At 40.6% G+C, this 27,408-nt stretch overlaps 2 protein-coding genes and 1 long non-coding RNA gene across 9 annotated transcripts; 1 reads left to right on the forward strand and 2 right to left on the reverse strand.

The window, feature by feature from the left end:
• Nucleotides 1-15: 15 nt before the first annotated feature.
• Nucleotides 16-14,464, reverse strand: stj (voltage-dependent calcium channel subunit straightjacket). Of its 7 annotated transcripts, none has more exons than XM_017147825.3 (24): nucleotides 13,956-14,464; nucleotides 13,809-13,890; nucleotides 12,157-12,261; nucleotides 11,811-12,087; nucleotides 10,433-10,827; nucleotides 9,766-10,215; nucleotides 9,526-9,666; nucleotides 9,357-9,440; nucleotides 7,754-7,807; nucleotides 6,440-6,520; nucleotides 6,302-6,376; nucleotides 6,135-6,242; nucleotides 5,993-6,064; nucleotides 5,624-5,826; nucleotides 5,418-5,560; nucleotides 5,194-5,250; nucleotides 4,556-4,649; nucleotides 4,121-4,168; nucleotides 3,900-4,010; nucleotides 3,721-3,839; nucleotides 3,519-3,658; nucleotides 3,235-3,459; nucleotides 2,329-2,871; nucleotides 16-1,719 (listed from the first exon to the last, which is right to left on the reverse strand). In XM_017147825.3, exons 1-24 carry the CDS (start codon nucleotides 14,069-14,071, stop codon nucleotides 1,627-1,629), a joined length of 3,816 nt encoding a protein of 1,271 aa, XP_017003314.1. In that variant the 5' UTR covers nucleotides 14,072-14,464; the 3' UTR covers nucleotides 16-1,626. The 7 variants fall into 7 exon arrangements, with proteins under 7 accessions (XP_017003314.1, XP_017003313.1, XP_017003316.1 ...); XM_017147824.3 differs by lacking the exon at nucleotides 7,754-7,807 and adding an exon at nucleotides 8,954-9,010; XM_017147827.3 differs by lacking the exon at nucleotides 7,754-7,807.
• A 1,116-nt stretch (nucleotides 14,465-15,580) lies between these two features.
• LOC138912549 (uncharacterized) lies at nucleotides 15,581-16,193 on the forward strand. Its single transcript, XR_011418092.1, has 2 exons — nucleotides 15,581-15,705; nucleotides 15,769-16,193. It is a non-coding gene; the product is annotated as an uncharacterized lncRNA (long non-coding RNA).
• Nucleotides 16,194-16,621: 428 nt separating this feature from the next.
• Cpr50Cb (Cuticular protein 50Cb) lies at nucleotides 16,622-27,408 on the reverse strand. Its single transcript, XM_017147711.2, has 5 exons — nucleotides 27,277-27,408; nucleotides 27,010-27,107; nucleotides 18,190-18,306; nucleotides 17,503-17,595; nucleotides 16,622-17,014 (listed from the first exon to the last, which is right to left on the reverse strand). Exons 2-5 carry the CDS (start codon nucleotides 27,037-27,039, stop codon nucleotides 16,718-16,720), a joined length of 537 nt encoding a protein of 178 aa, XP_017003200.1. The 5' UTR covers nucleotides 27,040-27,107; nucleotides 27,277-27,408; the 3' UTR covers nucleotides 16,622-16,717.

Here is a 27,408-nt window from a genome sequence, read left to right on the forward strand (position 1 = left end):
CAAGAAAACAATCGGTTTGATTTTCGAAATTATTTTGTGTTTATTATCAGTTTCTTCTTTTAGCACATTAGACAAATGGTTTTTACTTGTATTTGATTGAATTCGAAATATGTTTATGTATGTAGTACAATTGTGGTTGCCAGCAGTGTGTCTTGTTTCTTTTGTTTGTTTGTTCGTGAGGAGAGTTTAAATTTGAGATCGGGCTTAGTGTCCTGGTGAAGTGGCCTGCAAGCTTGGTATAGTTTGATATTTGCTTTACCCTACATTCGATCGGGATGTACGAAATGAATAAGAAATGAAACAACCTGCGAAAGGGATAACAGATTTCCCGGCTAGTCGCATCTAAAACCGCTCCGATGAGTTCAATATTAAATAGTTAATAACAAATTCTAGGCAGTTCGAATGGCACAAGTTAATTACACTACCATGGGGACATGTGGGGCTAAAGCTTAGCAAGTTCTGTTCCTATTGGAGGAGAGATCCTCTCGGCTGAGAGTTTGTCTAGATGTACGATAGTTTGTCATGGTAAATTTCAACTAGTCAATGTTTAAGTGTAGTATTATTAATAATAATTTAGTCACTAGATGCTGCTGCTTTTACTCAATCGTTTCCGACCTCGGCTCAGTTCTGTGGCTCGTATCAAGTAGTTAGTAATAAAAAGTATTTCTCATATATATGTATGTAGGTACTTGTGGGTAATGCTAGGTATCGTCATCATCAGTGTATGTATATAAAAACAATGCCATTAGATCGGTTTATTTTGCTATCGGTTTCTCGTTAGTGGCGTACTTCATCTTTTAACGCTTGTCTATAAAAGTATGTAGTTTTCCAAGGCTCCGAGGCTGAACTTTCGGTTAGTTTTTCTCTGGGCTAAGCTAAGCAAATATACAAAAGCTACTTAAATTAGTTAGCATGTACTGTACCGGGCGTACTCGTAGGTATATATCGTATTATCGTATGTGTGTCTGTGTATATATAATTAAATGGTTCCATTATTCGCCTTTACCGATAGGTTCTTGATCCGTTCTTTTTTCTTTAAACATAAACTCGTAGCTAGGTGTTACTTACAAATGTGGCCTTCTTAGATTAGGATTAACACACTCACGCACACCGCTGCACACTCACCCACACACTCGCACACTCACTCACACACATAACCATGGGCAGTAGTCGGCATTTGGTACAGTGTGTGCCATAAGTTTTGTCGCCCGAATGACGGCGCTTTGCATTCAGCTCACTTGAAGGTTGCAAGTCGTTTAAGGCCGTTGTTGGAATTCTCAGTTATACAATATATATATATGCAATAAATATCGGTTTGTCCTGTCTATTGGAAGGTCTACAATAAGCCCAGCGCCCCGTCCGTCATAGGCGGCACACACTGTCCGCGTTCACTGAGTCCGTCCGCTCCGTTCGACGGCGAACGCTGAGATCGAAACGGATGCGGATGCGGATACGGATACTCGTATTTAGCTACTTATTAACTAATTTGGAAAAGTTTCTCTAGGTGACCAAAAATATTGAACTGCGCTCAAGCGTTAGAGTAAAAAATTTCCCACCTCCCGGATTGCCCTTCGTATATAATACAAAACATATTGCTATGATCTAAGCTAGGCCCATCGGCCGCCGTTACAGCCAGCGACTCAGTATGTGGCAGAGGAGCAGCAGCCCCAGATTCGCGTAGACGGAGCACGCCTTTCCGCACAGCTTGATGCCGCTCTCCTGAAATGGAAAATTCAAATAAATTAAAATAAATAGTGAAAGAAAATAAAGGTTTTTAGTGTCTTTCAAAGACTTAGAACTTGGTATAAGCCCACAGGCCCTCCTAGCCTGCCTACATTTTTTTAAAGACTCAACCTACAATAAAAAAAATTGGTTAGTAAAAATAAATATCTGCACATTGTACTTAAAGTTTTGTTTGACATTTAAAAATATAAATTTAAAGGTAGAAATTATTAGTTACGATGTTTATGCATTTTTTGAAGGAACAAAGTTTTTAAAAATTATATTGAAATCTAAAACTTGCATTATAAAATCAAAAAAAACCTGACTTTTCAGACATTTTCGTCCAGCTTTAAACAGTAATTTTCTAGCCCCAAGTCCCTCAACCAAAAATTAATCTCATGAATCAATAGATATATTATTAAGTCGAAATAAAACAGCAAAGGAAACCGCCATTACGGTTTCATTAATAACTGAGCATAGTTCATTAGCTATACTACTTAGCTATAAATAGGCCTGTAATTTGACACTTAAAGTTCTTTCATACCCGGTCTCCACCCACCAACTAGCTTAATTCTCCAAGGACCCCAATGACCCCGATGGACTTACGTTCGCGTGCCGACTGATGCAGCTGTGGGGCCGCTGGCGGTTGAACTCCCGAGCCTGCTTGTAGCAGGCCAGCGAGTCGTTCACCGACAGGTGGTAGTCGATCGGCTGCGGATTGACCGTTAGGACGACGGTGCCGTCCCGGGGACACAGCTGGTCGATGACCAGCAGGATGAGGTTGCTGAACGGGATGGGCAGGACGACAAATGGCCGCTCACATGCATGGGCTGTCATATTGTAGACAACGTTGTCCTTCTCCTTGAACAGCGTGTAAAGTTCGCGCTTCATGTCGCACGGTTTGAGCCGTGTGCGATGGAGTGTCAAGTAGCGCAGCCAGTGGTCGTCGTCCTTCTTCCCATGCCCATTACCGTTGCGGGCATGGTGCTCCGGATGCGGCTCCGGCGGCGGAGGCTCCGTGTCGTTGGAGTCGCCGTACATGTCCGCATAATGGCTGGACACTCCGGGCGCCCACTGCAACAGTTGCACAATATACCACAGCGCCGTATGCAGCAGCCATTTGCCCACGCGCAGCAGATGGAACAGGGGCTACAGAAAAATATATTGTGGTATTATAGTACTGATTTAAAGTCAACAGTCCAACCTTTATAACTCACACTAAATTTAGAGAATTTAACTGGGATGGGGACGTAAATAAAAATTATTAAAGATTATTATATTATATTATTATAAAATTTAAAAATATTATAACTAAACTTTGTTTGGAAATTAAGTAGGAATTTTTAGGGAGGTCCGTTTAAGGTTTCTGATCTACAAGAATAATTTTTCTAATCTTAAATAATATAAACAAATTATACATATTATAAAAATCGGAGTAGGCTAAAACACCACCATTTGAGTTATAAAAGTTAGACTGCAATTAACCAAGTCAATCAATTAAACCAATCCTACCGAAAGCAACATGCTGGACGCATTGTTATCGTTCTTGGACTCGAAGCACACCGCCTGGTAATCGTAGACGGTGACCTGTTTGTAGACATTCTCCTCCAGCAGCCGCTTCATGATCGCTCCGTTCACCTCCCCGAAGAATCGCCCCGTTTCGTGGACCCTCGTCGATATGACCACATAGCCATTGTTATCCAGTATATAGCAGTCTTTGTCATCCACGGCACAGGCCTATGAATGTATCTAATTTTAGGTAAACAGTAAAAACAATTAGATAGCTGTTAACCCACATTGCCGGTGATGTTGTGGAAGAGTTTGTAGAGCGCCGAGTGCTGAAACTGGAAGCCCACAACTGCCGCCGGCGCTGTCTTGCCGCCCTCATTGTGGAAAACGGCATGGCTGGCGGTCACCAGGATCTCCGAATTGCTCTCTACAGGTGGGAAATGTTGTTAGGTTATACAGAGCTTAAAAGTAATATACATCTCAACTTACCACCCGCATCGAAGGGCACGGAGTAAACGAAGCTCTCCTCCCGTACAAAATGTTGGTCCACGGCGCGTTTATACCAAATCTCATCGATGGCCCGCGTATTGTTCTGGCTGAAAGTCTCGCTACATGCAAAGTCCCCCCATTAGTTTACCATCGAAATCCTTGGGCTTTCCCAGACTCACCCGACTCCAGATTCCTCGGCAGCATTTGAGTGGAACTCGTGCCAGCGGGTGAGGCCACTGTGGGTGGCCAAAAAGGCGACGGTGACGCCAAAGCGCTGCTTGAATTCATTTCTGTGCAGATAGATACATTAGGTTAGATAACCAGACAACATAATCTTGAGAAAGAACGACTTAGCCTAGTTAACAGGACTGAGTATCGAGGTTTATTATTCATTGTTTACCTTGGCAGCAAACCCATTAGAACGGCTATTGGGCTTGATGCGCTTGTGCTAAATTTGTGGATGGTTTGTTTCAGTATTTCATAATGGGGAGGCATTATGTTTTGTGGTATCAAGTTCAGGAGATATTCAAGAGTTCATATATATTTTTATATTCATAGTAGAGTTGTATTAGAGTGGTGGGTGCAAAAATTCAATATGAGAAAGACATTAAACGACAGCGATAAGGACGACACAAAGAATCGATATAAAATGCAAATAAAAGTGAGAAAAATCGAAAAAGAAGGGCGTACACAGAAATAAAATGAAAACGGTTAATATGTGCTGCTTTTCCGGTGCGTAAACTCGAGTGCATGGCGTTGACTGTACTGAAGGTGTCTGACGAGTCAAGCCTGGCATTGCTAAAAGTCCCCAAAGTCCCCGGACCTCGCCACTTACCCCTTGTCGTCCTTGGAGTTGAAGCTGGTGTTGTTGGAGAACCACCCGGTGACTCGGGCATCGAAGACCAAGGCCTGCATCAGCTGTCGATCGCCTGAAATTCAAATTCAAAGGGTCAAAACAATCCTAGATTGTAACACTGGAAGTTGGTTAAGTAATGGTTTCTAGTTAAGTTCTTTTAATTTCTGCAACCATTACCCAAGAATGTTAGCTTGATGTGAGCATACTTATAACATAATATAGAATTAATAGTCCTCTGTGACATGCAACGATTTGAGTGTGCAAATTCCGCAGCTAACTACAGTGTGTTTTTAAAACACATAAGACGCTACTTGAAATCATAATGATAATATAATAACTTTTGGAACAATAGTGAATTTTATATGGCCCAATCAATTTGGTTTTGGCTTTTTTGTAGGTTTGGTCGAAGTTTGATATGAAATTTCTGAAGAATTCACACCTTTCACCGGCGTACTAAAGTATTCAAGTATTTAAGTTAGGATCAGACTACATTTATCGGGCATTTCCGCCAAATGTGCAGGTGCAGGAGAGGAATGAGAACAGTGCTACTGAGTGCGTGTGTTGTTTTTTTTTTGGTGGGTGCACAACTGTGATGACTTTTGATATTCGTTACTCACAATAGTAGCTTTCTTTTTCATTGATTGATGGATAACGGCCAGTTGATGAGTTGTTAGCTGTGAATTTGCATGAACATTGAAATCGCAATCGTAATTTTCAATTCGCACATCGAACACAAAAACGCAAAACAGAGTCTGGGAAAGCGGCGGCTTATCGAAGCGATCGATTCGAGTGGAATCGGAAATGGATGTCGCGGGAAGTGACTGGGGGTCTATATACTTACAGAACATGGCGGCCGCGTGTTCCGGGGGCAAAGCGCTACGACTTCCCGGCCATCGCCAGCCAGGCTCAGACATACGCTCGAGAAAGTACAGCAGTTCAATCTCTGGCGTTTTGAATGTCCTGTTGCTGTGCTTGCAAAATAGCCTGAAAATATCAGATAATCCTGTTAGTTTGATCAAATCTTTACCAAGTAGTGGCAGGCCTTACCAATCGGGATGTATTTTCCATCGCTTGCCACTGAAGACGCTGCGTAAGTTTGTGCCCTTTATGGAGATGCGATGGATCTCCTGGTCAGCTCGAATGTCCATGTGGCTCACGCCATACTGTTCTGGATAGGAAATTACCAGAGTGAAGGGGGTCTTCTTGATGGCCGTCCAATAGTATTGTCGCTTTATGCGAGCCACCCGTTTCTTTAAATTAAATAAGAGTATATCAAAAAATATTAGAAAATATTATTATAATTAGATAAGAAAATCCTAGAGAAATTTAGTAAAAAATTGTAAATGCAAATCTTTTCTATTAGGAAAATTTAATTATCATGATATCTCATATTACTCATGTAATCATATTACTTACCATTTCATCGAAATGATTTTTGACCAACATCCATTTGCTGCCTGTCGACTGATTGATTATGGAATCTCTTATCTGTCCAAAAAAGATTTAAATCAACGTTTTGGTAACTGTTTAGTTAAAAGGGGATTAAAAAATCACATACCGTCATCAGCACTGGATTAAAGTCTCTGGCGGACCGATCGTCATCCAACAGCTCGACTTCAATCATGTCAACGCTATTGTATGATGGCTTTAATATGTAGCCTTGGAACTGGAAAGTTTAAAGACATGGCTTACTCATAGCACTTTCTTACAAGAAGTTAAACTTACAATTGGACGAAAGTCTGGATGGAATAGTACATAACCATTGTTGGTTACTATAAACGCATAGCCATTCACGCCAAGCTGTCAGGGGGATATAGATTTATTATATGTTATTCGTAAGACCCGCTAGAAGCCCCCACTTACCGTAAATGGCGACAGCAGCTTTTTGATTTCATTTATAGGCACATCTGTGCCGGCCACGCCCAGTATATTCGCAATCCTAGTCTGTGCGTGAGAAGTTTTGAGATATATTTAGAGGAAGGTCGGGTCAAGTGATTGGAAACGAAACATATACACAAGTTGGACTTTAAATTTTACAAGTACAGAGAATTGGTAGTTAATTTTTGGTTTTGCATGTTAATCAAATACTGAAAAATGAATTTGAAATTTGAATTCGATAAATGGCATTGCTAGTACAAAACGCCTTAAGGCATCTCAAAGTAAAATACAAAGATGTAAATCAAAAACGGAAACAATGTCGAATGCAAATATGAGAAGCATCGTTTACTACGCAAGAACTTACGAGTACAGTCAAGAAAGTCGATTTCAAAGATTTGTTTTGTTTTTTTTTTGCTTTTGGTTTTCTTGTATTGATGTTTACAAAGAATTTAGTTAAGCGTTTTTTCTGTTTTTAGCGGCTAATTACATGGCTAGCAGAGTAGTACTAAGAGCGTATGAGAGCGTTGGGTTTTATAAGGCGGTGTGAAACAAAATTTTGGAAATAAAGTGTTGAGATCAAGGAGAGGCTTTCGAAAACGGTAAAACCATAAAGATTACAATTTTTTCTTTAAAAAGGTGGATTCTTGGACAGGTGTAAACTGAAAATGTGTGAAAGAAGCTGTTTACACGTGTGGGGGTATTCTTCTTCGCGAAGAAAGTACAGTTGTGCGTGTTTGTTTGCGTTGTTGGTGTTTTGGTGTTCGGCAGTGTATATATTTTCACAGTTTTTATACCCTTCACAAAAACATTTTGGGTGGTGGCTGGAAATCTGGAAATCTACAAGATGCCAGTTACCAGAGAGATAAAGAGTTACAGAGAGGAGGACAGACAAGGAATTCGATCTGCGATCGTTCGGTTTTGGAGTGTCCATATAGCGAAGCTTTACACACAGATATACAAAGAGAGAAAGTGCCGCAGAAATCTTAGTCTAGGATTGCAGTAATAAATCATTCGGGTTAGTACCAAGCACTTGATCGGACTGGCTAATAAAATCAAAAGTTATAGGATCGTCGCTGAGGTGGCATGGAAATAGGCATTACACAAAAAAGGAAGGTAAATCAAAATCTTAGGTGCTCAAAAAAATCAGATGAAAATCAAAAAGGCAAAAAAGAATTTCGATCAAGTCACGCATGCGGCTTAGACAAACGAAAGTGACAAATTTAGGATGGGCTTTTGCATTTTATTAGATTTTGCTGTGGTTTTTTTTTGTTTGGTTTGATTTAGATACAATTTACTCACAAATTGAAGGTTTATTTTCGCAGCCGGATTTATATCGGTCGTTAGATTAATGCGCTGTGAATTCGTATTGGTAGTATTTAATAAATTAATCTCTAGGAACGAAAGCAACTTAAATAGGATTATTCTAGGGGCGGGTGGGGCTGGAGGCGTGGCGGTGTCGGTGGGCGGAAAGAGCGGCGGGGTGCGTTTAAGAATCCTGGTCCTAGCTGATCTGCTTTTGATATAGTCTACTTATATATCCTGTCCTGCAGAAGGGTATAAAAACTCCAGCGGAATCGGGGCCTCTCGTTTGGAAGGCGCGGAGATGTGTCTTTGGTTTATATTTATATATAGAAATTGATCTGTTGTGGTTGTTCTTGTGTGCTCTATAGGTCCTCAGCAGTAGCCTAGGATTTCTCCTATTTTTGGTTGCTTTTCGCTTTGTCAATGATTGTACTTACTAAACATCAATGTGTTCTAACATTTATTCGTTAGGGGAGAGGGTGGGGTTTCATTTCTTTTTGGACAGGGTGGGACTTCCAATTGGCACTATATAAATACGTATATAGAGTCTAGTCGATCGCCGCTCAACCCAATCTTTCTTAGTTAAAAACAACAAATGGAAAATTCTACTACTCAAAATGCTAGATAAAATGTTCTATTTATACGTTAAGTAATCAACTAGGCATAGCTATAATTCGATTATTGTTTATAATAATTGTTATAATATTACGAGTACGGTTATATAAAGAAAGTCAATATCTAGATATCGATAAATACTGGACCAATTCGAATTGATTTCGTTATTACATGAGAATACTTTTGGATTTGGTTTCGATTTTGGGGGTTGAACCCAGTACGTGGTCAACTATAATGTCAAAAGGTTGCTAAGGAATGCCATGGTCCTAGACCATATTAGCTAGATTTATATACGAGTTATAGTATAGTTAGTTATAGTATATATCGGTTAAATATGGATTAGGTATGCATGTATGTAGCGCAAAGTATAACAAATCGTTTACTTTATTTGATATATATATATACGGATAATGTATATACGAGTATATAGGTAGAGCTCAATACGATATGCAATTAATTGGCGTATATAAAACTTGTATCAAGAGCAATAAATACGTTATACGCAAAAATTTCGTTCGAAATTTATTAAGTTAAGTTTGGATTTGGTTGTTATTTGTTAGAATTTGGCATTATAGTTTGTACCTCACGTGTTTGCAATTCCCAGAGTGCTTCATTTATTAAAACTTCTTCGGTGATATTCTGTGGTATAGTTGTGTATAGTTTGGTAGTAGTAGTAGTAGGTAGTGTGTTATATATATAACGCATAAATTATTAATACAGTAGTAGTAGTAGTAGTTTTAAGTGAGTTGTTACATAGATAGGTTCAGATTGGTTTGCTGTATTTCGATTTCTTGCTTCGATCGTTAATGAGTTTGGGGGCAAAATGAGTTCGTCGCTGCTTCGGCGGCTGCTGATTCTGATTTCAGTGTTCTTTCTTTCGTTTTCCGCTAAGAATTTGGCAGTGCTAACTCGCTTGATAGAGTTCGATTCGATAGGTTTTCCCCCGTGCCAGGGGATCGAACAATTTCTGTTCACTTTCACTTACCGCATTCTCACGCCGATCGTAGATGGGCATCGAGACGGTGGTCATGAACTGGTACACATTCGAGTCCACAGGTTGGTTCCAGGTCTATGGAAGAGAAAGTATTATTATTTGTAATATTTTATTGAAATATGTAATTCTCTAATTTCAGAATATTAAATCCAAAACCCACCTCCTTCATCCGTCTGTACTTCCGGCGGTGCATTTCGCTGGGCTCCAGCATCCGGTCGTGCACCTGCCAATACTCGAGGACGTCGGCCTTTTGGTACTCGCACTGGTTGATGTCCCACAGATAGTCGGAGAGTTTTGTGTCCTATGCACATAAGATGGGAATTTGGAAAAACTAACATTGCCAACCGTTTTTGGGGAGGGGGAGAATTGACAGCCCCCTTTAAAAGGGGGCGCTACCCACCTCGATGTCCGCATAGACCTGCGACCAAATCACCGGGTGATCGTGCCTGCCCAAGACGAGCGGCCTGGCCATAACCGGTATGTAATTCAGGACCATCTCACGCACCTCGGCTGTATCGCTAAGGTGGACGTAGTAGCCCTGATTCTCGCACGCCATCCACCGTATATCATCCCAATTGGCCACCTCCTTGCCAATCAGGTAGGTGAACACTCGGACCGGCTTGTACGGCGGGTCCCGCCAATTGTGCAACTCGAAGACCTCGCGATTGTTCTCGGGCGCCCCGTCGCCAATGATCATGATCGCCTGATTGCACTGCGCCCCGCGCGAACTCAACTTGGTCTCTTCCAATAGCTCGAATGCCTTTGTCAATGCAGCGGTATAATTGGCGATCGATTTGGGTTTAAACGATTCAATCCCTTCTTTCAGTTCACGTATGTTGCCCAGATTCGCCTGGATGAATTTGGTATTTTGGGATTTTGATAGTTGTTTTGGTGTTTTGTGATCGTATTCGTTTGCATCAATTCGGTGTGTTGTTTGAGATTTCGGATTTGGTGGTGGATGTTGTTTGGTTTTTGTTGTGGTTTCAGTTTTTTGGTGGGATAGACAGAAATCAAATATGCGTTAAATCAATAGAAATCAGGTTAAAAGAAAAACAATTGATATATACTTGAATCAGTGTGTCTTCGAAACATGGGACGACTGGGCTCACTTCCTTATCAAAGGTGAAGATGTTCACAAAGTCATTTGTACCTAATGTATCGAGTATCGTATTGACAACATGCTTTGCGATATCTAGCCTCTGTCCCAACATTGAACCGGATCCATCCATCAGGATAACAATATCCTTCGGACTCGTCGCCGCCTCCATGTACCAGGAGCGTAGTCGGCAATCGTATAGATCGACCGGTACGTCCTTTCGCCACTTCGATGCAGGGAATTGACGCATAAAGCCAGTCGAACTGCCAAAGAATTGCCACGACAATGTCGGATCGTTCTTGTAATTGTCGCGGAATATCTGATCCAAATTCTCCGACCACTGAATTGCTTTGATCACATCCGGTGCTGTGTCACGTGTTAATTGAGGGATAATTGTTTGGGGTTGTTTTTTTTGTTTGGTTAGGTTTTGGTGGTTTTTGTTGTCATGTCAAAAGAAATGGGAAGAATTTAGCAAGAAACACGATTAGTTAACCTCATCGGCTGGCGTGCACTTAATCCTAGTTTTATTTTTACGGGCTCTCGGGTATTTCTTGGGGTTTGTGTTCTGGTGGCTCAAGTTGGGTGTTATACGGTTTTTGGCAAGCATTCCGCGTGTGTCGTTCAGTGGAGCATTCGCTATATATTTATTTGGTTTTACATTACTGCATTCCCTGGCTCAAAACGCGAGCGCGTCGCCAACGTGGACATTGTACCGCCAGCGGCCCCGGAGGATCGAAGGTCGAAGTCAAGGTCGCGGATCATTAGGTACGGTGGGTGGGCCGGGCGGCACAATGCGCTGCTTGACCTGCGCACGCGTTCATCGCACGCATTGACGCAAGCGCTTTTTGAAATCGAAAAAAAGCTAACGCCTTTATATCGTAATGCTTCGGATTATAATATAAAGTTTGCATGGCATACGGAAAAAAATCAACTTTTACGGTCAAGCGAGCTAGCGAAAAGGTAAGTAGCGAGTGAGCGAGATAGATAGATAGCTAGAGGCGATTTGAAGATTCTACATTCTGGCAGCTAGACAGAGAAAGGTGATTCGTTAGTTATTGGCTCAAGTTTGATTTAAAAGCGTTAAGTAAAACCCTGGTCAAGGGAGTTTGGGGTATTGTCAACTGACGTGGTAATGGATTCTTAATAATTTTTTCAAAAATTTAATTTAATTTAATTTATAATTTTCTGAACCCCAAACTCGAACCGGGTCTTTAGATAAGGACAACACACACAGGCGACAATACAGTTACAATTACACTGAGCAAAGGAGACAGAAATACAGAGAAAGAGATGGGTGGAGAGCGGAGAGAAGAGATAAACGGATTATAATGATCAGTATTATTCCAAACCTCGATCAAACACATTGACGGGCACGTGGACCGAGCTGACGCTGAAGTTGACCGGTGTGTTGTGAAACTCCGGTCGGGGTTCCAGGACCACCACCTTCGGCTGGACGTAGATTAGCGGTTCGCCTATGTCCTTGTCCATATCGGGCGCCGGGGTGGGTATGGGCGGTACGGGATCGCCGGGCTCCAGCATTTCCTTGGCACTGTAGTAGGAGAACATCTTATCCGCCATATCATTCTGATGCGACAGAGCCGTATTCTCAGCCGTGTCCATAATCCGCTAGAAATAACGAGTATTAAAATGGATTATATTTTTATTTTTGTATTTTTATTTTAAAGAAATACCTACCCTCACTGCACTGACTTTGAGGTCCATCATCATTTCGATTTCCTTGGCCATCGAATCGACAATGGAGGCGCCATTGCGCGACACAACTTTCGCATCCTTGAAACTCTGTTTGGACATCAACAATATATTAACCGAATGTCAGGAGTAATATGGGAATTTTTCATTATTTCCCCAAAGCATTGGTATTCTAAAAGTACGTCATAGGCGGAACCACCCCGTAAAACCCGTTTAGAGGCCCCAGAAGGCCCATTGACAAACAAAAACACATTTACATGCATATAGAGCATTACAAACAGTTGGCGCCAATGCGGTTGTAACTCATGGACTGGGTAACATTTAATTTGTAAATCCAATTGCGCTGACTAAATATAAATAACCAGCTGTGCCGGACAGCAAACTGACCTCATAAGGGAAGGAGGCAATCTAAACATAATATAGTTCACTGGCTCAAGGTTTTTTGAACACCCTTCCATATGAAAAATCTGTTGTAAAAAATATAACTTGCATCGTTATTTCACATTTTTGGGTTAGATATAATATATTAAACCCTATTAGAATTGAATTTTTAAATTTTTTTTTAAATCTTTTTTTTTTTTTTTAATTAGAAAAACGTTCATAGCTTGTACTAATTGTATTTATTTTCACTGTGTCCTAGTGACCCTTAGCTACCTCTACTTCTAATTATTATTCAATTAAGAACCAATTAAATGGTTATTTCAAGAGCATTGGTGATTCGACCTACTGCCTCGCAGTTTACCCATCTGACTACTGCTTTACATTCTTTATAATTGCCGCTCGGGCCGCCTTTAACCCAAATTCGGAGCCGAAGTCTCAGCCTCAGAGAGACGTCAACAACCCAGCAGCGAACAGGCGAATGGGGTCTGGAGAAAAAATGCATTACATGTAAAGAAAATGTAACCGATTACTATCGCTGCTTTTCGTTAGAGAAGTTGTAATCAGGGCTCCTATGACTTCGTTTTTTCGTTCGCTAACGATTTCCCTTCGTCAAAAATCACAAACACACATAAAAATTATTGTCTATGTGTTCGTTTTTCGTTTCCCCTTCCTCACGTTTGAGCTTCGGAACTTTAATAATAAGAGCATGCAGTCTAAATATAGTTTGACGAACTAAAAAAAGCACAGACAATGGCCGAGCGGTTAGCCTTTCCATCCATTATACAATAATACCCATGTTCAATTCCTACATGAGGAAAGAATATTTTTTGTTTTCATAAATGAACATGCATTACAACTCAGCATACGTTTTTCAAATTGTATGTTGAATTTTCTCTAGTCCGTCTACATTTTGCATTACAATTTCGGAAAAGTATATTGAATTCGTAATGGAGACCCGAAGGTGATTCGGCCCTAGCATACTTTTCCCATTGCTAGTAATGCAAATTGTCTCCCGACCACATTACAAGGCGGCCATGCCTATGGCAAAGTAATCCATGTTGTAATCCATTGTTTCTCTATTACGAGAGGAGAAGTAATGCATTCGTAATCCATTTTGTAATGGCAATTTTCGCCGCTGGGAAGGAGCGCATAAAAACAGAAAACCGAAAACACACACACACAGTGGGGCATGGGAAATGGGAAATGGGGAAAGCGGAGCGGCGGAAAAATCAATAAAATGCTTTTGGACAGCTCACCTCTTGCACCTCCTTGCGCCTGGTGATGAAATCGCCCAGATGAAACAGCTCCATGCCCAGTTTGTCGGCCCACGAATGAACGCTGGATTCAGAGAAAAGGTCGCTATAATTAGGGGGACTCTATAGATGCCCCATACCAGAACTCACAGATTATAGTTGATGTTCTCGGAGGGCTGCAGATTGACGCACGGTGCCAAACAGACCAAGACGGAGAGCAGGCCCAGGCAGAGGCGCCACCAGGCCAGGAGTCGCGACCAGGCCATGATTTCCCCGGATCCTTTGATCCTTCCTATGATCTACTAACTGCTGATGATGGAGGTCGATCCAGTGGGAGCGCGACATAAATACCAGGCGATGCGATTTTCTTAGCCTACTTTGCAGCTGCACTCACACACTCACAGGCACACACACGCTCCGCGTTTGCACCACATATCCCGTTAGCTCGGTTTTGGCCACCTGCCTTGGCCATCCGGTAACATACCACCCGCCGCGTCACTAGATCCCTTCAATTTTCGACTTTATCTCGCTGTGTTCCTCAAGCACAGAGCATTTTATCCTTGTCGTTTTTCACCGATTTTTCCAGGAATTTTCAGCAATTTTCTCGCGCGACCCAGCACTTTTCCGTGTGTGTGTGTTGTTGGCCAGCGAAAACTTTTCTCTCTACACTGCCGTGGCCCGTTTTGACGTTTCTTTGACGTTTCTGGGCCAGCTTAAAGCTCCCCAACTGGATTTCCCTTGGCCGAAAAGGGATAACCCTCGAGTGTCCCCATCAACCATTCGCCGCACTCTTCTAACCTCTCAGTGCGCCTGCTCTGACACTTGGCGATTCGGCGCTCTTAGCTTGTTTACCTCACTGGGAGACCCACAGGTGTTTGTTTACCTGCCACCGCGCCTGCGTTTGGGACATGTTGACGTGCGTGTCCTTCCAGCTGGTCGAACATCTGTTACTTCAGCTGACAGTTGGATTGAGAAGGAGCTTTTTGCAGGAAGAACTTTGCGCGGCAGGAGCCTGTTCGAATTTAGTTGCCTAAACGGTGCAACAGGGGGCGGTTTGCTAACAAGGACTTTCTTCCGAAAAACTTTATTACCAAGTTATTTGGTGACTACAATCAGAAAAAGAATTTCTTGGTTTCATGACATTTTTGTTACTTTAGTTTCGACTCATATACATTACCTGCATATATATTTATTATTTCAATAATAAAATGCATTTTAGGTAAATTCAGACAAAACTTGACTATTTTATTTATACAGTTTTGGTGAGATTTCCAGACACTTCCTAGAAACTGAAGAAAAATATTTATATATGTATGTACAGCAAACAGCCGATTTCTTTTGAAAAGAGAGAAATCAATTTGCTTTGCCTTTTACCTTGCGAGCATACGAGCAAAGCTAATAGACGCATCTTTTGTATGTCTGGATGTTCAGTTATGGATTAACTGATAACGTTTAAGCTTTAAATGGATTAAGTTTTACACACTGACGAAAAAAAAAAAAAAAAGGTATTTATATTTTTTTTCGGAATTTATATATTGATTGTGGCAGAAATAAAATAAAATAATTTGCGTTTACAATAGTCACGTCTAAACTATTGTGATGACAAATTAAAACTATAAAAGTCTTAATTATATTTTTGTTACATTTTTATCAGCTCCAACTTTTTTTCTACGTGGTAAGTAAAAATAATGATTGAAAGCTTATCAAATTTCAAATCTAGCATTATCTCATATTTATTCCGTCGAAATACTCGGCATATTTTAGCAGCTTTTCAGCCGAAACAGTTTTAATTCTTATTTGCGTCGTAAAGGTTGTGATTTTTGCAAACGCAATGCGGCGAAACATTCTAATACTTTTCTTTTTTGGGATCGCCTGGCAAAATACCTTAGCAGCAGTACTTGTAAGTTATTTATATAATTTCTTTTCGTGATTTCAACTTTAATTTCTTTGTTATCTACGATAGCGTGAAGATGAATCTTCGCAATTATCAGATTCGGAGAAAATAGACTTTGATCGATTGGCTAGTCTTATGGAGTCTTTTGTAACCGAAAAAACGTTGACTGTACACGATCGAATTTTTCATATACCTTTTGAATTACCAAGTACGAAGGAGGACCTTCATAATGAGGAAAATATTGAGATCTCCAATGAAGTGGAAACGCTGCCGAAAATCTACATAACATATCATGAAATCAGTGTGCCAAAAAAAAATCAACTTCGAAATTCGATAGGCTTTGTGGTATGTGGTATTATATTCATGTTTGTAATACTTTTGATTATAAAGTGTTTTCTAAAGTGTTTTAATTCAAACGAATAATTTATAAATTTGTGCATAACTATCTTTGTCGTTTGCTATTAAATTTCTTAAAGTTTTCCATTAGTCATTTATCTGGAAATACTGTCTCCATTCAATCTAATTCTTTACCTCCTATTTAAATTTATGCATTTATTAAGGACTCGTACTGGGACTACTTTTTCATATTTTGCATATCGATATATAATATTTCTTTAAAATGATTAATAAATACTGAATGCTTAATAAATATGAAATTCTCTGTGAACATTTTTGGGGATCGGTCTATTGTATCGTATAGCTACCACAGGATGAAAAATATTAAAAAGGTCAACATTTGATGATTTTCAAAATATTTGTAATTATTTTGTGTAATGACCATGTACTAAATCTTGGGCCCTTCGTCTCGAAGAGGACTTAGGCAAGAGCTTTCGCAAGTTTAAGCTCCAGAGGGCGTCACATTTTACATCCCCAAGCTCTCCGGAAAATGCCATAGTTGAAGAAATCAAACGCCAGCGGTCGCTTTAGTTTATCAATACTTTTTATTGGTATATCGTAAGGCTTACACGTTTCGCAAGATATGTGACCCCAGCTGACCCAGTCGAAGCACCACCCACGCCTAGTACTTGTACCCACCGGCACCGCCGCCACCGCCGCCGCTGCCACCGCGTGCTCCCGGCTGGGGACCCTGCGGGAAGGTGGCCTCGCCCTCGTAGGTCACGTCCGCGTGGTAGCCCGTCTTCCAGTCGGCGGTGTAGCGGACGATCTGGGTCCGTCCGTCGGGCATCTGGACGCGGTACTCGCCGGTCACCACGTCGCCGTCGCTGGACGCCTTGTGCGCATAGTCGTTGGCGGTCTCTGGATCCTGGACGGCGTACTCGAAGTCGTACGGCATACCGGGCACGTGGACATGGTCCTAAATTGAAGGAAATATTTATACATATTAATTCTAAATGTTTAAGTTATTCATGTTTCCTAAGGTTATTTTTTTCTATTTTCAATCAAGCCTTTCTTTGAAAAATGGTTCTTTAAATTAAGAATTGAATTTTTGATTGTATAACTATAAAAATGCAATTTATGTATACATATCAAAAAAAATTATTCGTATTTTAGATGCTATGCCAAATGTTTTTCAAACATTCAGTTCATCTTTAATTAAATTTAAGACCTTATACATGTACAACATAATTTTTACTTTAATTATGATAATATAGTTATCTTGTAACTTTGCCATTCCAAACTGATCTATGATCTTACACTTATTACCTGAACATTATGCTGATCATTAAAATGATATAAAAATTGATCTTTGAAAAATTCATTACAATGGAACATTACCATCTTGATCTTCGATCTTTTTTAATGGCTGATGATTTTGGTATACGATGAATAAGATATACTCACATCGGCGGGTTGGCCGGGAATGTTGCGGGGAGTGCCGGGTGGAGCTGGTGGTCGAGGTCCGGGCGCTGCTGGTCTGCCAGGTTGGCTGGGCTTCTGTGGATTAACAGATACTTTAGCAAATGGAAAACTATAAAAGAGCTTCTCCAAGGAAACATAAAAATCGGGGCCAAGCGGCAGTAGCTCAAAATACTACCAATTACTGAAAGAAATAATGGCTAGCTCTCCATCAGTGGATTTCAAATATGACTGTTGGACTGAATTATAACTGCGACTCATCGCCAAAGGAAACTTGATTTGTTGAACTTCGAGTTATGGAAGTTCACCTGCACTGTGCTATTTTCGCAACGATCTGCCGTTCGGTTGGGAGATCTCAAAAGGTTAACTTCCAGTCATTTTCAACTGCCAAAGCCAAAGCCCTTCACCGATTCGAAATGTTGCCATCATTTTGGGCCGACATTCAGCAGCATGACGTGCAGCATTTATTGAGTTGAGCCACAGCATTCTGGGTGATAAATGCGGCGACAAATCTCGGCTGCCGACTGAAGTTGGCTGTTGCAGTGCCTGCAACTGCTCCCAGAATGATGGCCGTAATTAGTCCGTTGACTGGGATTCAATTTGGGGCGGTTGGCCAGGCCACACGGCCATATAGCCAGATAGCCAGATAATTAAGATTCGAGCTGTACTCACGAATGGGGTCTTGGGTTCCGAGTAGTCGTAGCCGTTCTTCGTGGGCGGGAGGTACGCGTTGGAGCCAGGGGCGATTTGGGCGTAGGCATAGGCACTGATGGCAGCGAGGGATAAGCTCTGCAAAGAAACATCGAATTAAATTCAATGGGCTTAAGAATGTGTTACTACACTTGGAGTAAACTAAGACGTGGTATGTAAATTGTATAAGACTTTTAAAAGCGTTTGTACAGCAATGAATTTATAAGTAATCAATAAAGTTTTAAGAATCTATAATTTTCGATTTTTTATGGAGGGATTGCCTTTTAAAATATTTGGAATTTAACAAATAAATACAGTTATAATTTATTAAATTATTGTATACAGTTTATGACATTCATAAAAAATATTAATAATAAAAAAACATTTTGTAGTCCAAATAGTTTAAAAATGTATGGCTAAGAAAATTGTTTAGTTACTAAATGAACGATTCCTAAATGTTATAAAAAAATATTTTTAGGTGACCCTTAAACTATTTTTCCCTCTTTTTCGCAGTGTAAGAAGCCGGGCACTTGGTGCGACATTATATCAGTGACTTAAAGGTTAAATTAAGAGGGCGAACTGAAAAGTGAACGGTTGCAAATGGATGTAGAAGCGGCGATAAGATCGCGTCTGACATTCAACCAGAGAGCAGGTGCATCTGCATCCAAAGCCAGAGTTAAAGCCAAAGCGGCTGCAATTTATTTAGAACGTGCCCGAAAGGCGTTTGCTCATCGCCCGCAAAAGGGCAGTAAATGGCGGAGGTTAGTGGCGATTTGCCGCCGATTCCGCTCTTTAAACACGGCTAATTGACACATGCACATGGTGGCTGGCGGTGACGGCAGCTCGTCAACGCAGCCACATTGCAGATTGCTGCCATCCATCAGTCGGCTGACAGCCGCCGGTCAACTAGTTGCCATAACCACTTGGCCGAGTCAGCCGCGGGGCTTCTGCCTGTCATCTAATGTCTGGTTGTTGTTTTTCTTTTCTGTTTTTTTCTGACAACTTTTCAATTTACATGCTGCAAACGACGGATTGCGGAAATGCTGCACTGGCACTAAATTACCCACAGAATGGGTACATATTATATGCGGCTAAGCTGGGGCATTGATCATTATTATCATTAGCATCCCAGGTGGGAACTGCTTTACATTGTTTGCTGATTAGTTGTGTGTGCATATTGCTTAATTGCGCATACGACGTGTTGGCCGAACGTGTAACTCCAGCCACATGGGAGACTATTTGGTCAAGGAAAGCGGGATTCCGCCTCGCACGAGGCTTTCCCATGGATAAACTCACTTGAATCTATAATCGCGATGAGGAATCTATTTTCACGAAAATATAAATAAATGTAATTATTTTTTCAAGTACCTCTTTTCACACATTTTTATCGACTTTTTCATACATGCTTCATATATATTTTCAGTTAAGTGATTCCAGTTCACCTTCGCAGGTTTTTTAATGAACTATTTTTTATTCAATTATTTCTACACAAGTTACTTGAATAGTTTTCCATTTTACAAAAAATATATATTACCAATATTAATATTGATGATCATATTTGTTTTACATATATTTAAGTTTATCTTTCGAGTTCACCTTCTCCGATATTTTTTATACGCTACATATAAAATATTAAAAAATGTTTTTACCAAAAAAACATAAATTGTTCGTGCACCGGATATGACGTTTTTATCATTTTTTCATGGTAAATTTTAATTTACTTATACCTAGCGAGTCTCGGGTTAAAGTAAGATAATATTCATAAATCTCACTCTTAATAAATCCCCTTCTCATTCATTACATTTTACCTTATATTTAATGCAGCATATCAGGCAATTTCAGTCGGCGTTTAATTCATTTTGCTCGCCCATCAAATGAGTTTAAATTTAAATTAATTAACTCCACTAAAGTTTCCGCAATTACCGCGCTGGGTGGTCCTAACCTTCAGGTTTCTCAAGTACAAAACTCGAAACGGAAACAGACACAAAAACCTGACCAATAAGCATGTCAACTGCAATTTTCCATGTAAAACAAATGTAATTATCCCTAGCGCAGCAGATACAAAAAAAAAACGAAGAGTTCGTTTGACTTCAATAAAATAACGGCAAATAATTTGCGTGTTAATTAAATAAAAGGCAAAAGAGCCGCAAAATAAATTGCGGCAACTTGACGACAGCCGAAATTTAATGGGCAAGAGGGAGATGAAGTTGCCAAAAATTGCAGATTGCCAAGTTGCAACAAGAGAGGCAGACAGTATTCGTAGAAGCGAAGAAATAGAGGCAACAGTTTGGCTGAAAGACCGAGACAATCCGCTGGTTATTTAAGACGCCACAGTGAGATAAAATCTCTAGTAATGAAATCTAAAATAAATTAATTTTATAAACGGCTTTAAACTTTAACAAGAATAATTTTTATATTTTTTTTTTATAATACATTTTAAAATTGTAATCACATTAATGTATTTTCGTCTAACTATTAGTAAAATAAAAAAACTATAGCTTTAGTAGATCCTGAGGTATTGACTTTCATATGGACAGACGGACATACGGACAGGAAATACATAAACTTTATATTCATACATATATACCATTATAATATAGAGCTATTTACTAATAAATACCTTCCTTTCGCTCTTAATATAGCAGCTTGCCTTAGCAACCGCAATCATTGCATCTTCTACTTTTTTGCGGTCCCCGTTCTGTTCTCATTGTTCAAGAATGCTAATTATATCGAAGGTTTTCCTCGGGTTGCCATGGCTTGTGGGTTTCCCATTTGCCATTGTCGGTGGCCAGCAGCACCTTGACTCGGTGAAACAGCAGGCATTGATCTTGCCCCAGTGGAGCTACCAAAATAGCAGTCTATGATTAAGATTTTTTTTCTGGCCAAGTGCCCGCACTTTTATTGCTCATCGCACGCAGGCTTCGGCTTCCCCCACTCCAAACACCAAAAGGCACGAGCCGGCTCGCATTGAAGCATCATTAATCGTGCACAATCCAATAAATTAACAATTGTTTGCTTTGTCCGGCTGATTATTAAATGGCTATTATGCTACATGGCTGCTGCCGTTGGCCGGGCTGAGTTGTTAATTACAGCACTGAGCTCTTGGCAAATAATTGAATTTGTTTTATTAAATCAACAAGTTTTGTTTGAGCACTTCCATGATTAATCATGGCGAATAGACGTATGTACAATATGTGCGGAAGTCCGTCGAAAAGTAAAAATATGTTCAGCATGGTTGGAGCATGAGCATGTACTTCAGTTCTAGACAGAATGTTGTGTCCGCCCACTGGTCACTAAAGTCGAGGGCCACCCAGAACATAAAATGAATATTGTTTATATTAATTACAGATGAGCGGCATCTGTTGAACAGATTGCCTGAGTAAATTAAACTAAAAAATAAGAAGATGTAGTTTTTTTTCCATAAATCTAATAGGTCATCCCGCCTCGGGCTGAGTTTTGCATACTATAAATAAATAGTTGTGCAAATCTTCACATTTGTCGGACTCCCCGCTCACATTAGATCACGACCCAGTTTACAGAGTCGGTTGCCGAATTACAGCGATCCGCTTAGATGTATTTATTTATGACAATCTCCTTTTGAGTGCGGCTTAAATGGCAAACTCGACGGTCTGGAGCTGAGTTGATTTATGGGCGGTTAGCATTTAATATGCTTAAGCCGATCGCATCGGATCGCCGCATCAGATTTTCCAAGTGGAGGAGAGGTTTATGGCGGGCAATAAAAATGTTTACGCCGAGATGTCTTCATAAAAACCCAGACGGACGGACGGAGATGCAGCCGTTGCATTTATTTTAATTAATTTAATTGCCCCTGTCTGGGAAAGGAGTTTAAGCGCCATTTGGAGATCTTAGTTTTTTTTCAAAATTGTACCATGGCATTTTGTTTGTTTAGCTTCTGGGCCTGTGATTAAGACGTCATCGGATGTGGAAGCTTATGAAGAATTCTACAATAGTTACATCATTTCGGAGCGGCGGCACCTTAGACAACTCCAGCAGCATTCTGCAACGCCCACACACTCATGGGTCGATGAGGTTCGGCCGGGGCTTCCTACTTATGGATGCCATGCTGTCTTAATTTATGGAATTTTTGCACACTTTTTGTCCCGTATCCCACCGCAGCAGCTGCTTCCCAGCAATTACCAGAGTACCAGAGTAACAACCGAAAAAAGTCCCCTACATAGATGTTAGATTAACATGCACTTGCAACACACGACACGACTCCGCGTCGCGACTCGTTCAGTAGAACAACAAACATTTGGTTGACCTTTTCATCGCCATCTCCATCTGCATCGCTCTGTTGCACGTTGCATGTTGCATGTTGCTGTGCGGTTTATTTTTTTGTTTTGTTAGCCTCTTTTTGCGCTGCTCTCCCCCAGTTTGGGGCATTGAAATGCAAATTTGGCAAAATAAAAGTTAATGGGCCAAGTGAATGGCAGGCGGCGGGCGAAGAGAGCCTGCAATGGGAAATGACTTTTATTGCAGTTCGCCGCTTGAGTCTTTTGTTGTTGCAACTTGCCAGCCGATTTTAATCATCTCTCTTTTCCTTTCCTTGTGCAATGGGCCCAATGTTCCCAGCTGTTTGACAAAGAGTCACGTGCCCGGTGGTCACAAGGACAATGCCAAAGATCAGAGGTTGATCATTATGTCTCACGATTTGCGCCTCCTTGGGGAGCCTTCGCCGTTGATAAGTTAATTTCTTTGGTCGGAATTCCCCTACTTATTGGTAGATCGTAAATTATTAGGTCCCACTCATACACCACATTAACCCTATTTAACCCGAATTAAATAACACACCCTCATCAATACTGCAAAGCCGCCAGCCAGTGCATAAAGATATTAACCTTTCAAACAGCCAAAAACGGGCGAGAAAAAATCGTATAAATTATATGTTACCATCGAATACTTCAAGTAGTTGTTTATGGCCAACTATGAATTCACAAGCTGCTCGGCTCCACAATTACTTAAAATGTTATAAAAACTATGTGGGAGCTTTATTGAAGAGATTGTCTCATATAAACTGATTGCCAGCTAAATAGGTAATATTTTGTGGTTCTAGATAGATTTAAAAAATATTTGTTTTTATTTTGTTGGCCCCTACTCCAATGTTCAACTTTTAAGTTCAGCGAATTAATATTAGTTCTCTTTTTTGGCTAAAGTTGGCTAATTTACTAAGTTTATATTTCTGAAATCGATTGAAAATTATGAAGTCTTTTAATATAGAAATTTCCAAATTGCTCTGAAAAAGCCACAACAACCGAAATGGCTTCTTGTGGATGCCAATGGGCAAAGTTATTTTTATAGTTGACTGAAAATTATTTCTCCGCCATTTAAATGTTCAAATTTCGGTTAAAACCCCAGTGAACTAATTTTCCAATTGCCAGCTGTTGTGGAGCCGCAAAAACGCCGGCCAAATAACACTTGCAGAACAGAACAGTGCAATTAAAAATTCCTCGCCCAAAAGAGCAAAGCAGAGAAGCGCCACTTAACCACATTGCGCATACGCCGCGTTGGACTCTTGGGTTTTGGTTGGGCAATTAGCGGATTCGGAGGCTGGGCCTGGGCTTTTGTAATCAGCTGAAATTTCGATTTAATTAGATTACCACACACACATACAAAGGCGTAGATGGTTGGCTGGTTACCATTTCCCTTGCAAAAGCAGAAGCAAAAGCCCTCTCTTGAATATATCTGACTATATAGTAAGGCTGCTGCACTTGCCGCTTGCTCAAGCGTCATTAATTTTTTGCTATTTGGGTTTTCTTCGCTTGGATTTTTTCCCCCGGCATTCGAGCCATTGCCAAAGACAATAAAAACCGCACAAAGATGCAGCAAATATCGGTGAAGCCGCAAAATTGCATACATCCAAGGCAGAAGAATGGGTCTGAGCGCCCGTCGACGACCCCCAGGCTCAATTACCTAAGCACAGATCAGCTTTAAGGCAATGCCAATCGGCATCAAGCGAAATCTGGCAAATCTGCCAAATTATTTCAATTAAAATTGAATTTGTAATGCAAGAGGAGAGCCGAACTTAAAGAACGAAGGGGGAATACGCTTCTCATAGGCAAATATTAATGTGCAATATAGGAAAATAAATAAGTTGAATCGACATTGAAGTGCAAAGATTGATATGATTTATGATTTATTGAAACAATTTTTTATTCGAGTTTTAACTTTTTTAGGAAGCTAAACATCGCCCAAACCAAAATTTATATGAAATGATGATCGATTTTACGTTAAGTGGTATCAATTTTGACTTGATATGCTTGAAATGTTCTAATTTTGAATACGTCGTTCTCCCTCTTCCTATCTTTTTCAAAGTCAGAAAATCTCAAAAAAAAATTTACAATGCGCATATCAATTTGACCGCGACATTTTTAGGATTATTTCCTATGTGATTTAAAGATTTCACCAAAAGACTGCCAAATAGGTATGTATCCTTTTGATTTACCCTATGCTCAGCCATAACTCATTGGGCAATTGCTTACACTCGAATCGTCAGCAGTCGAGCGACGCGACGGCAAAGAGCCAATGAAAGGGTTTTGGTTTTGGCCAGACATGCGATATATTGGCCATAATCAGGCGGCTCTAATCAGAATCGGTGGCAGCATTGACCCGCCTGCATTCACAATTCCCAATTCGCTGCGGCCAAATTACAACAATTCAGCATTTGCAGAATGCAGCTTCGGCTTTCGGCTTTGCCAGCTCATCAACAACGGACTCAAATATCAAACTGTGAATATTTTAGGTTTGTCATTTGAAATTCAAAAGCGTGCCTGAATTGCAGTCGATGCCTTCCAATCGCCGCCAATCGTTTTTCGGATTCTTCGTTGCCAGTTCTGCAAATTTTCGCGTGCGAAAATGAGCAGCTTGGATCATGGGCATTAATATGCAGCAGCAGTTGGGAATCACTCGGGTGTGGGTGTGGTTGGGCTTGGTCGGGGGTGTACGAGTATGTAGTTGGGTCTTCCGGCTGGCGGGGACCTGCTGAAATTAACATGTAAAACATGCTCGCCATGATGTTCTCAAAAGCCCGTGCACTTGACTGGCCAGCGGCCATTTGTCTATCGAGTGTCTGCCTTTGGTGGGCGGAAGTTGGGCTCCAGCTTTTTATTTTATTTTCATTTCGTTTCGTTTCTGATCCTTGTCTGCTGTTTTTGGCCTGGGCCAGGCCAAAACAAAAATGGCAAAAAAGGCTTTGGGAAAACGGAGTCGCTGGTGAAAAGTCAAAAAGTTACAAGCGGCAAATTACACGCGTCTGGCTGGAGTTCTACACTCTGCTCTCAAACTCTATTCCTTTTCTACCGTCTGCTCTACCTTTTGGTAGTTATCTGCTTGGCAGACCAGACGCCCAGAGCTGGGGAACTGTACTGTGAGAAATTACCCGCAAATTTGGTAGGCAATCTATCTTTAAAAAGTTAATAAAATGTATGTTCTATCAAAAATAATAAAATAAATCTTGTTTTGATTCTCTGTATAATTAAAATTATATCTTTTAAAGAGGAAACTGTTACATGATACTATTTAAAAATATCTTCATAAATTCTTGATTTTGTTACAATTTTTCCCTCTGTGCTTATGAACGAGGCACGGGTAGGGGGCTTTGGATGGATTCCAGACACTGTGGTCTTGTGTCTGGACCTGCGTTGCATCCAAGTGTCGCACCAACAGTTTAACACGCCCCAGTTACAACAAAAGACCAGTGAAACTCGCGTTTTTCTTTATTTTGTTGCCTGCTTAAGGGCGTAGTCCCAGATCGCGACTCAAAATGATTTAACAAAGGCGAAAAAGTGAAAGTGTCTAGGATTTGGAAAGTGTGCAGTTGATGGCGGGTTAAATTGGTTATTACTCAAAGGTACGACCCTTCCACAATTTTCTGAGAATTCTAAAAGATTTAGCACAAGCTATGGAATGCTTTCAAACTAGAAACCTACATATATTTACTTTGGTTGGTAAGGGGGTAAAAAAAGGTTTGCAATTTCCCTCAGATGGGGTCTCACTTACACGATGCCTAAATACGAGAGGGAAAAAAATATTACCAATATGTGTGCCCCGCCTGCTAACCTTTTACCCTGTCCTCCAGTCAAGTGTTTAGTTGGGAACAATCATGGCATATTGCTTAGATTTCGGGGCGTATTTTACGTGGCACTCGGCACGCACAGATGTTGCCAAATATTGCATTCGTATTCGCACAGAGGAGTACATATATTAACCAGAGCGGTGGGGAGCACTTAAGTGTCTTTGATTATTTGCAATTTGTTCGATTCGGCGGGGTTACTTAGCCCCTTCGCCACTTGACTTTCGTATGTGGATTACGATTTGACTTTGGATTATGATGATGATGATGAGAGGATCTGTGGCAGTCGTGTGCCAAGTTATGCAATCGTTTTCGTTGCCATTGACGGCAAGTGTTACAAAAAAAATCGAAAAATAGAAGAGAAAACCAAATTGTTTGCCAGGCACTTGAAACTACCAGTTTGATGGGAAGTTTCCTTCAGTTTCACTGGCAAATCCCACTTAAAGTCCCCCCTCGAAAAGCCGCATCAGAAAAATGACATTGTGGCCGAAAAAGGACACTGAGTGACCACGAGTCGTTTTCCCTGCCAGCGATAAACAAATTTAACATATAACAAGCTTAACTTGCTGGCCTCGGCGCATAGTTTTGCCTTAGCCGAAGGACACGCCTGCCAAATCTCATATGATTTGTTTGGCCAACTGATTTATGCAGGCTTAGCATTCGTCCCCTTAAAAATACATATGGCCTTGTCTTATTTACGTATAAATACTCACAAGCAGGACGAACGCCTTGAAGGACATCATATTGTGGGTTGGGTTTCGATTTGATGTTCGGGCGATGGCAAAAATGATTGTATTCACAACGCCGCTGGCTGAAGTTGAAATTGAATTAGATTTATTAGAGCTTGGCTTTATATTTATTTATATGCGAATGTAGTTTAGATATTTTAACAAGTGTTTGCGGGCAGTTTCATTATTGCACACAATTTAATTCGCAGTCCTTTTGGCACTGTAGTTTCGTTGAAAAACTTTGACTCTTACTTTCACTGGGCGGGGAGGTTTTTTGTTCGGGGTTGGGTTTCTCAACTGTGGACCTCTGTTAAAGAGGAGTTTGTTTTATGGCTTTGGGTTCGGTTTGTTTGATTTTCCTAGACAACCGCACGAAGTACACGA

This window comes from Drosophila takahashii, chromosome 2R (assembly GCF_030179915.1).
Source record: "Drosophila takahashii strain IR98-3 E-12201 chromosome 2R, DtakHiC1v2, whole genome shotgun sequence".
NCBI classification, from domain to species: Eukaryota; Metazoa; Arthropoda; class Insecta; order Diptera; family Drosophilidae; genus Drosophila; species Drosophila takahashii.